This window comes from Porites lutea, chromosome 2, assembly GCF_958299795.1.
Source record: "Porites lutea chromosome 2, jaPorLute2.1, whole genome shotgun sequence".
In the NCBI taxonomy this organism is placed as follows: Eukaryota; Metazoa; Cnidaria; class Anthozoa; order Scleractinia; family Poritidae; genus Porites; species Porites lutea.
In genome coordinates this window covers 27,024,654-27,036,296 of record NC_133202.1, presented here as the reverse complement: position 1 = coordinate 27,036,296, position 11,643 = coordinate 27,024,654, and the positions used below count along the sequence as shown (strand labels likewise).

At 37.0% G+C, this 11,643-nt stretch overlaps 1 protein-coding gene across 1 annotated transcript; it reads left to right on the top strand.

Annotated features, from left to right (window-relative positions):
* Positions 1 to 118: 118 nt before the first annotated feature.
* LOC140928160 (sodium-coupled neutral amino acid transporter 7-like) lies at positions 119 to 11,443 on the top strand. Its single transcript, XM_073377867.1, has 8 exons — positions 119 to 1,050; positions 3,088 to 3,286; positions 4,380 to 4,506; positions 6,165 to 6,257; positions 7,200 to 7,260; positions 7,758 to 8,020; positions 9,360 to 9,559; positions 10,979 to 11,443. Exons 1-8 carry the CDS (start codon positions 724 to 726, stop codon positions 11,140 to 11,142), a joined length of 1,434 nt encoding a protein of 477 aa, XP_073233968.1. The 5' UTR covers positions 119 to 723; the 3' UTR covers positions 11,143 to 11,443.
* The last annotated feature ends 200 nt before the right edge of the window (positions 11,444 to 11,643 follow it).

Here is an 11,643-nt window from a genome sequence, read left to right as displayed (position 1 = left end):
GTTTCAATTACCTGTTCTTGGCGGGATCGGGACAACAGACGGGACGAGGGAGACGGGATAAAATTCGCTATTGACCAATCAGGAAAAGGCTAGAACAGGCGCCGCGTGAAGCCAGCGGAGTACACACATGGTTTGTGCAAAAATCCCACCTTTCTTCAACCGATGTTTATAGTGAGACTGTTACACAGTGTAGATATATTTCCGGTCAAGGGTTTTCTTGGGAATCTGAAGTTCAAGCTAGAAGTATCATTCAAAGGGATCAAGGTACAAGAAATTAAACGTCGTATTGCAAGATTCGAGATTACTGTAAAGTCGTGTTGCGTCAGCGTTCGAAAGAGACCAACGGTGCCGGCTTCTTATTCTACCGGTAGATGTTGAAGTTGTTCAAGATCTCACGGGTTACTGCAGAACTTATTTTATCTACTAACATGCTCCATGCTGAGCTGTAACAAGTACAAGAAAGTTGAGGCGGGATCAACGTGGTAAAAGTTCGGGAAATAACTCGTCGATAATTCATTGCGTCACTGTTCACTACATAGGAAACCACTGCTGCACTGCAGTTAATTGATCAATTGCACAGAGACTTTGATCACAAATTGTGCAACTTCGGAAAAAGAGTCTTTAAATTAGAAAATTGGAGATCTCTGCCGAATATCGGAAAAGGAGTTCTGGAGGAATCGTTTTCAACATCGGCTTTCATACCCAGCACGCAACGTTATAATTATGACTCACAGCCTCAATTACTCTGAGCAACAATCACTTCTTGGCTCAAAGAACCTCCAAGGAAAACATTTTCGAAGCCCTTATTATAGCGGTGTAATGCTTGAACAGCCTCTTAATGCAAGTGATGTAGATACTACTACAAGTGTAGGCGTGTTTAAGTCTCGCTCGGTGGTCCAACAACCAAGCGTGGATTTCTTTCATGAAGGTATACCGATATGGAGGGCTGCTTTGCTTGTGGTAAATGCAGCTCTTGGTGCTGGTATTTTGAACTTTCCTCAAGCGTATGCCGAATGCGGTGGTATTGCTACTGCTATTGTCATTCAAATGGTATGTTTACGTTTTTAACCTGTTGTGAAAATTAATGCCACAGCAGTGAGCGTGGGTTATCACAGTGTCTTTTCTGCCCCCAACTTAATTTTTTTTCTAGTGGGATTAAGGAATTATTTTCAATGGTTCATTGAAAGTAATGTGTCGCAAATATGCTGCGAACTAGGAGGTGGCATATTCAACAAGTAGTGAAACAGTTTGTTACCCCCCCCCCCCCCCCCCGACTTATAGTCCTTTTTTACCCAATTTTTTAAAGTTTTTTTTTAATTGAAAATTTTATAATAGAGAAACAATTGGAGGTTTTTCCTCACCTAAAAATACTGACCCACCAGTTTATCTGTTTTGGCACTGCTGAGCTCACTATTCTCATGTTTTGCAAAGACAAAATAGCTAAATTAGTTGCTGCCTCAAAAAACAACAAACCAGTCAAAACCTCCACTAACAGCCATTTTCTCCACAATGGCCACCTCTCTACAGCAGCTGCATTCTTCTGTCCCCATGAAGGCGTTGTGGAGATCGAGGTTCAACAGAAGCAAGAAATTACATGTATACACTAAAAACTCCCTTGAAGAATGTCAACTGTTGTTTGAAGGAGAGCTCAAATTCAGTGTCATAGAGCTCTAGGCTTCTTAACTGTATACTTGGTTAGCCAGTCGTTTTTTTCCAACCCATAAAACATTTTAGTAATCCCAAAATTGCTTTTCAGGCTTGGTTACTTTTAATTTAATATTCAGTGTTCCATCTAGGTGCATTAGTTTTGTTTGGTAGTATTCAAAGATTTTCCTGTCTGGCTAGTGAATTCTGTTCTTAGCTTGCCTGTTGTGCAGATTATTAGGGAATTTAAATTACAGCTGAACACTCTGTTCATAATTTTTCTTTCGGCTAGCTGAAATAATGAACTCTTGGGCTAGTACACGTTCAACTGACTTTCTTTGCACCCTGCATGCTTGGTACAGAGTCGAAGTAAGATAAACATACTTAAATGGATGCGCTGAGTAAATTTGTCACTAAAACACAATGCCTAGGGCATTTGCCAGAAGTGTACATGTTCGTAGTAACCTGTTTGCTCAGGCTAGTACATGTACAACAGACTTTCTTTGCACCCTGTTTGGTGCAAAGTCCAAGTAACATTATTAATAATCATTCTTAAATGGATGTACCATAAATTTGTTGCTGAAACACAAGTTATTTCCCAGAAGTGTAGGTAGTAAGCCATTTGCTTGGGCAACTCTTGTTCTGTCAAACGTGAACCAGAAATTAGGTGATGTGTCAACAGCTATCAGCTGTGTACTAGACAACAGTGCATATGTCCCCAATAACACGCAAGTTCATGACTACTCTTGAAGGCAGGTTATACAAGATTCCTTCTTACTGTTATAGTTATTTTGATTTTTGGACTCAAGCAACATGCCATCTAGTAATGTGATCAGCATGCACTAAACAAAAAGAAACAAAGTTCAATCCTGAGTTGATGAAAGTCTCTTCAACTAGTGAGTTCAAATGTCCAACAAAGTCCAAGGATCTCCTTTAATTTAAGGGATCTGTTCATTCGGTATAAAAGGGATTAGCTTTAAAGTAGTCAGCATCTTGTCCCAGGACTTTTGCTTTGATGAGCAAGATTGATGACAGTTTTTCTGTAATTGAATTCCCCCAAAAACTATACTTGCCTGTCGGGCAAGTTAAGAACAAAATTCACTAGCCTGATAGCAAAATACACTAGTCCTCAGAATGCAAAGAAAGTCAGTTTTACAGCTTGCCATTCTGGCAAGCTGCAGCTAGCATGTATTAGCCGAAGAGTAGTTTTAATTTTTTGGCCTGAAATTTTTTTTTTGATGAGCAGGATTCATTACAATTTTCTGAAAAAAAATTTTGCCTGTCGGGCAAATTAAGAACAGAGAATTCACTAGCCTGATAGCAAAATCCACTAGTCCAAAGCAATCGGACAATTGCAGGCTGTACAGATCAAGTAAGTTGCATTTTTAAACGATGTTATAATAACTTATATTAATTTTTATTATAATGTTTTGTATTCTACAGAGTTTACTTGTATTTATCACTGGGGCCTTCCTTATCTTAGCTTACTGTGCGGACAAACATGGATCTCAAAATTTTCAAGAAGTTATCCGCGAGGTTTTGGGACCAGGAGCATACATTGTTACGCAGATTTTCATACTTTTATATATGTTTGGTTCTACAATTGCTTATATGATTCTAATTGGTGACCAGCTGCAAAGTGGTATGTCAATCATCTTTCTCTTTTAATTACTTAAATATTTTTAATCAATGTGTTTATAAAGCACTTGGCACTCAGTTTTTAATTGCATACTTGTGCATACCGTAAAATTCCGAAAATAAGCCCCTGGGCTTATATTTTCAAAGACCCTTTTTGAGGGGCTTATTTTTGGAGGGGCTTATAATTATTTGGAGGGGCTTATATACGGAGGGAAATTTTAGTTTCAGAATTGATTGGGCTAGCCTTATAGTTGGAAGTAAATTTACCGTTTTTGCTGTTTTATTTTGTATTTGAGGGCAATTTTCCAAATACAAGCCTCCGGGGGCTTATATTTGGAGGGGCGATTTAACAGAGGGTTTTTTGCGTTACGAGTTTGGGGGGCTTATACATGGAGGGGCTTATTTTTGGAATTTTACGGTATATTAACACCAAAAAGAGAGTTGATAGAATATGACAGTCCCACATGCATAGCAGCTGTGTTTTGGACAGACCTGTTGATATTGTAGTCAAACATAATGGTGTTACAAAAACTGTTTTGATGACAACTTCTCAAACAAATTGATTTCTAAGGATCAAGATATTGCTACTGCTATGCAAGCATTTGAAAATGAAGATTTTATTAACCAAATGTGACAGTAGAGAGATTTAAAGCAACTTTTATGGCAAACGGCTTCATCAGATTCAAGTTGAGAAATTCTCAAAATAGAAAAAATTAATGTGCAGCTAAAGTCAAAACCTAACATGAAGCTACTAATTTGGGGATAGAAGTAATTAACAGTAAAGCACATCAAGTAAAGGGAAAACTTGGTCGGGTTGGTACAAATTCATGTTTGCCATTTCCCATAAAGTCACTTTAAATCTCTCCAATGAATCGCATTGTAGGATTTCCTTTATGTTTATATTAGTTTTGTAATGTTGACAATAAGTGACAAATGTTTTGGTTATGTGATTTGAGTAGAGTTTCTTCTTAACCATCCTGAAATGATGAATATTGATTTTTGCCATATGGCAGTTAAAACTCAAATCCTATGATGGATCATCATTTTTCAGAAGGGAGTTCATTGCTCATCTCTGTCTTCTTTCCTTCTCTCTTCAGTTGGTAAAGCTATTGACAGTGATCCTCCTTGGTATCTAAGCCGAATTTTCCTCATGTGTGCTGTTTGTATCATATTTCTGTTACCATTATGTCTCCCAAAGACCTTAAAAGTTCTCAGTTATTCAAGGTATGCAGAACCCAATGTCAGTACAACAATGTAAAAAATAAATTATGTAAATAAAATGTACGAGAGACACCATTACATTTCTTTCATTTTTAAAAATGTACTTTAAGCCAGCCAGCTATTCTCAGATATTAATGCATAACTTATTAGGACGTCAATGACAGTAAGCAAGATCATGTTATTTATTTACCTTATTACCAGCTTCTCTGGACACAGGCCTACCTAGAGGGAATGTGCACGAACGGGACTCAGGTTCCATTCAAGGTGCCATCCATACCCAATCCCACAACCCGTAAAGGTTGACCACACCACCAGGGTCTACAACCCCTACTCTTTTTGAATAGTGATGTACACTCTTTTACGTCCCACAAGAACAAATCATGGTTTTTTGTCCCTAACCGAGAAGACTAGAAAGTGTTAACCATTTGCAGATGTCATTACAAAGGCAGCTCATTCTTCTCAGTTATTTAAAAACCCTCTGTGTTGGTCCGGCTGGGGTTTTAACCTGTGACCTCCCACTCAGCAGACTGGCACTCTCCCAACCAAGCTAACTAGGCAGCAATTAATTATTAACTTTAAAATAGAATATAATTGCAATAATTATTGTATTATTTCTGTTAGAAACTTTAGTTTTTGCTGGTCAAGAATCCTTTTTCTGAGACCTTTAATTTCTGATACACTTCTCTTCGAAAATAAGTACATCGTCACAGATTGATTTATCATACTGAAATCACTGAAAATGCAGTCATCATCATTGTCATCGTCATCTATTTCTGCACCACAAAACACTTCTTGGAGAAAATACTGTACATGAACTTATTACAGGTGCATGAGAAAAATAATTTATAACAATATTCCTGCTGGGTGTTATAAAAGTTTGGGCACTTGCATTCCTGGGATCTCAAAGCCAGTAAATTAAAAAGCTTTCAGGTTTGCTTCATTAATTATTATGATAAATCAATCTATAAAGGTCACTTTAGTTTTTTTAAACCTTTAAAAATTTGTATTAAAAAATGTTGTGTGACTATGATGTCACACTAGCCTCCCATGCAGGCGTTTTTAGGGGAGCTCGTTTTTTATCCCTCCCCACAAACACCTGCTCAACCGAAGACAACATTCCTTTCCCATGCTTAGCCAATCACATTGTACTTTCCAAATTCTGGAAAGTTGACCTTGACTGCAAGGTAATCTGATAATTACTTAATCTGCATGAAACACTGGAAAATTTTCTAACCTCCAATAAATGTTAGATTCAGAGTGGCAAAAATGAGAATTAATCAAATTTTAGAATATTCCATGCACTTCGATCATAACCTTAATGAAGGAAAGGAAAGAAAAGAAGGAAAACGGTAACTGTAGGGTCATGTTTTAGTCGCGTTTAGCCTGTCAACACTTTATTGCACAACTGTTTATTGGTCACTTACCACGCAAATAAAACAATGGGAAAGGAATGTTGTTTCCGGCTGAGCAGGCGTTTGTGGGAAGGGATGAAAAACGAGCTCCCCTATTAAAAACGCCTGCGTGGGAGGCTAATGTCACACATGCACACTACGTTTACATGGTAAGAAAGTTCATCATTTAAAGTACACGAGTACCATGTGCAGTGTTAAAATAGAATTGATATGCCTGTTTTTTCTTTCTTTCTTTCTTCCTTTTCTTAGTGCCCTTGGAACAATTGGAGCTATTTTCATTTGCATAGTAACTGCCACAAAGTATTTTCAGGGAAATTATACTGTTAATACAGAGTTTGTTCAGTAAGTGCTTTTCAGTGCAGTTTCAGATTTTATAGTACAGTTGTAGATTTGGAAAGCACAATGTAGAAGGCCAGTTCATCTCATAAAAATGGACATCTTTTTTTTTTTTTTTCAGGCAGGGGATGGGGGTGGGGTGGTTTTTACAGCTTTCAAGCATAAGTTTGTCAGTTATAAATGGTTAGAATGAGTCAGTCTTCAGACAATTTCCTACTTAACCTTAAGCGGACAGTGGTCAGACATGATGCCTGGACATAATTAAATACAGTCAAACTCCGATTTACAGACACCCACTTAATATGGACACCTCATTATTATGGACAGTTTACTTAAAGAGAAAGCCCTTACATTTTCTCTAAATTCAACCTGCTCAATACGGACACCTTGTTAATATGGACACTTTCTATGGCCCCCTCAGTGTCCGTGTTAGTGGGGTAAGACTGTACTATCATTAACCCTTTAAGTTCCAATGGTGCTCAAAATCAATTTTCTCCTAACGATATCCATAGACTATCAAGAGCAAAGTCTATGAGAATTAACAAAATGATCACAAAGAGAAAAATATTTGATCTTTTACCAAATTCTCTCAACTAATTCTTCAAGGAAATGTATGGAGATCAGTTTGGAGAATTTGTATGTGGATATTGGGTCTTAAAGGTTAATTTTTGAAGCTGTATTTTTACATAAATAAAAGTCAATATGTTAATGTCTCCCTCCCTTCTGCCCAACTGAAATGGTGACATTGTTTGACAACTCCAGTTTACAGAAGAAAGTTATTTGAAACCCTGTTATCCAGCGAAAACAGCTGACGTTTCATGATGCCTGGTTTCCTCACAAAATGATGTCTGTGCAAATGACTACTGAAATTTCATACTGATGATTTAATATCAACTTTGCACCTGTGCGCATGCCTCTTATCAGTGTACTGTTGTTGCTGTCTTGTAGAGTGCAGTTACCATGGACAGAAGCTTTTAGTGCAGTGCCAATTATTTGCTTTGGTTTTCAGGTTTGCACTAGTCTTGCTATTTATAACCATAAGATTTGTTTGTTCACGGGAAAACAACTACAGCTGTACACTGTAGGCTTAAAAGTATGTTCTAAACACCTGCCAACAAGTTGTACCTGAAAATTTTTGGTGGCTTATCTGCAAGAAATAATATTATTTTCTAACTTTCCATGAATCAACCCAAAACATCAGGCCAAAATATAATTTTCACCAAGCAAGCAAATAACACGCTGTCTACTGTTTCTCAGAGCATGACTTTAACAGCAAATATGTGAATCAAAAAATAAATCTCAACCTACATTTTATCTTCAACATTACACATCACATCAGTTCTGAGAGTAGAGCTTGCTTTGAAGTTAATTAACCATGTATTTGATGGCTCTGTGACGTTGTGTTTTTGTGTCAAACATATTACTTTTTATGTGTCAAACATATTACTTCATGTTTACAACAAATAAAAATCATGCAGATAATTTATTATAATTATTTTCTTCCAGTGTCATGTACCATCAATAGCTGTTTATGCAGAACTCAAGAGAGCAAGTGTGCCCAGATTTGGAATCGTCGTTGTCATTGCCATGGCAATTTGTGCTGCGGCTTATGCCATCACAGGATCCTTTGGCTACCTTACCTTTGGCACCACAGTTAAAAGTGATGTGCTGCTAAATTATCACCCTAAGGATGTTTTGGTGAATTGTGCAAGGGTGACATTGTCAGTGATAGTCTTATCCACTGGTGCTGTGGTCGTTTTCTGTGGAAGGTACAGTGTAACACTATATAAGAACAACAAATTTTATTTTTTTTTTTATTTTTTTTTTTTATCATTATTTTCTGGAAAGGTCTCTGAACTCCCCCAATGAATTAGGGACAGTCTCCCCCTCACACAGATGTGTTGTGTGAAAGACCAAGAGCTCTTTGTGAATTCAGTCCTTGCAATGCAATTTATTGGTCAGACATGTCCTATTTGCTAAAACTAAGAACTTAAGCTGACAATATTAAATGTTAAAACCGTGAAACTGATAACCACTTTATGATGACTGCTTTAATAATATAATTATACTAATTCAAGGACAAAGACAGACCAGAGGACAGACAGGGAGCAGTATACAAAATCAAATGCTGCGACTGCCAGGCCACTTTATAATATACATCGGTGAGACTGGTAGAAACCTTAGCACACAACTGACTGAACACAAACTAGCGACAAGAAATGGTGATGTCAACAATCACATTGCTGAACACCATTTACAGACAAAACATCAAATCGACTGTGACTCTGCGACATGCGTAACATATTCTACAGAATACTATCAATGACTCACCTTAGAAAACTGGTTTACTAACTTAGAACAAACGCCACTGAATCACAGTCAACAATTACCATGAAGCACCATACAAACGACTTATTGACAGACTCAAATGAAACTGACAACGGCAGAGTAACTGACCACCGACAATTTGACTAACAATAAAATGATCAAGACGACTGTTCAGCTGTGACAAAAAGACGGATCAAAACACACCATTGATGTTTGAGAGTCTTTCATTAGCCAATAACATCACGGCTTAACTGACAGATGACCAATAACATCACAACTTAATTGACCAATGAGGTCAATAACCAGAGTTTAATTATACCATCAATTGACGTGATATAACTCAACTTTGACTCTGAAGATGACTACCGCACAGGTTGTCGAAACGTCAGTCACTGTCAACAACAGTGCTATTCAGGACTACATTCAACCGGATGATCATACTTACTGGGTACTTAAATATTTAAGGTTGGGAGTTTTTTTACAGTGTGAAAAAAAAAAACCTGAATTTTCTTTTCGTACTTCTACTTTGGTCATCCCAAATACATTTAATTCTTCATACAGCAGTTCTGGTAAAATTTTATGAATTTCAGTTGTGTATTCATTATAGATAATATTATTATCATCTAACACAGTATTATACATGTAAGACAATTATTATTGTCTCCTCCCTAGTAGCCCACTAGCTTTTAGAAAGACACTTGACGTTAACTTTTATTGCAGGAAGAATATAATATTATAAATTTGCTAATCATTGTAATGCATTTCATGACTGTTTTGTAGGAGCTGCGTGGAGGGCTTGTATCTCTCATTCTTTAGGATGCCTCCTGCATTAGCTGAAGTACATGAAAGACAACGAAGGATCATACAGACAATAGTGTGGTTTAGTCTTTCCCTCATTGTTTCTGTATTTGTTAAAGACATAGGATATGCTGTAGCCCTCATTGGGGGATTAGCTGCACTCTTTATCTTTTTCTTTCCAGGTAGGTTGTCAGAAATTAACCCTTAAAGCCCCAGTATCCACATACAAGTTCTCCAAACTGATCTCCATACATTTCCTTAAAGAATGAGTTGAGAGAATTTGACAAAAGATCAAGGCATTTTTTCTTGGGTGATCACTTTATTAATTCTTATAACTTATCTGTTGACAGTGTGTGGATATTGTTAGGAGAAAATTGATCTTGGTCACTACTGGCACTTAAAGGGTTAAGCCCCGTGCAAATGGACACAACATTGTTGGATGTTACATGTTGTGTCCATTTGCACATGCTGTTGTATGTTGTTGCATGTTGTTGAGAAGAAACTGGTCAAACATTTGAGCGATTGATTCCCAACATTTCAATAAATTTAATATTATTATTGCACATTTCATGTATACATATGGTTGACAAAGTCTTATGGGTTGTATCCTTCCCGTGGTGCACTGCAGGTCACAACATTGTTTGGTTACTTTCGTAGGACACAAGAGGAAAATAGAGCCAAAAGGTCCTCCTAGTTGTTGAAACCTTACCTAACTGAAAATGTTTCTGACAAACCTGCTTACGAGATCCCATGAAATTTTTCAACTCCCTTGTAAAAAGAAATTTTATTAGTTCCATCTTTATAACCATACATACATGAAATTGCCCATGAAATTACTCATGAATTTCTTTCACTCAGACTGCAAGCCACACTGTATGTAGCTAGCAATCTTTTCTTAATACTATGACACAATGTTATTTGCAGTAGTAACAAGCTAAATCTGGTAAATTTGATACCAACAAGTACGCCACTGAAAATATTTCTTCTAACGATCACACAACCATGCTAATGCAAAGAATTTGTTGCCATCTATTTGATTTTTGATGTAATAACAAGTTGATGAAAATTTGTTCCTATTTATATTCACAACTAAGAGACGGGAATGGGTCTGCAGCTTGAACTGTGGAGCCTGAGTGTTTGATGCCGTCCAAATAACATACAAAGTTCAACATCATAACTAAAGAATGGTATACAAATATTCCTAAATAAAGTCACTTGAGGCTGAACTATTCACGTGCGCCACCTGATACGAAAACCCGAAAACCCAATGGGAAAAAATTGGGAAGGTATTTCCTAACCAATGCAGTCGCACAACCTCTGGGGGTTAAAGGAAAAAATCAATCGATAGATGAATAAAGTAAGATATAAAAATAAAAGTTGATAGTTCAAGAGCTAAGATGAATACATTACAACAGTCAAAACCTTATATACCTAACAACAATAGAGTAAATTAATGTCATAGTGGCTCACGTGTGTTCATACCAATAGGAAAGTATTTACATTCTCTGTTACTGCCACTACATTTAGCTCCGCCGAATTTAAATACATTTCCTAGGAGCATTCACCTGAAAATTAAACTCCTGCATTTTTGTTATTCCTAGGAATCTGTCTTGTGCAGGAGATGCTCCAATATCCTGTTTTGTCCACCACCAAGAAGCTCCTGATAGCCCTTGGTCTTTTCTACGTGGTCTTGGGAGTGTTCATATTTGCTGACTCTGAAGTTTTCGCAATAATGAAGGATATCACAGGAAAAGGGTTGTACTGAATCTGATCATGAGAGGGATTGTAAGAACAGACTGTTACAGCATTCTCAACTGTACTCTAGTCCACTGACAGATAACTGGGTTTTTCATGAGTTTTATGTGACACGTCCAGCCTGGCACCTACTCGGGTATGCTGAGCCTGATCTCTACATTGCCAGTGTCAGCGATGTTAAGCGACGAAGACCTAATGCTGATAAAACTTTAATTTCTTTAGTAACCTCTTCTTTGATAATTAGCCTTCCTATTTTTTGACAAAGTGTTGAGCACTAATTCTCTTTTCCTTGTGAATAGGATATTGTACATGTACATCTTAGCTTTTTAAAATATGTAATAATAATATTACATATTTTAAAAAGCTAAGATGTACAATTAGCGATCAGAATGACCATGTCCATTGAGCTACTGCTATTGAAGGTTCAGGTTATATCCTACTGGTTCAGAATCATGGTTCCATTACTGTATAAATATTTTTTTTGTGGCATCCGAGTAGAGTTACACGATCT

Coding starts and splice junctions, on each gene's coding strand:
- LOC140928160 (XM_073377867.1), top strand. CDS start 724: ATGACTCACAGCCTCAATTACTCTGAGCAACAATCACTTCTTGGCTCA. Junction 1,051..3,087: donor CTGCTATTGTCATTCAAATG/GTATGTTTACGT, acceptor TGTATTCTACAG/AGTTTACTTGTATTTATCAC. Junction 9,560..10,978: donor CTTTATCTTTTTCTTTCCAG/GTAGGTTGTCAG, acceptor TGTTATTCCTAG/GAATCTGTCTTGTGCAGGAG.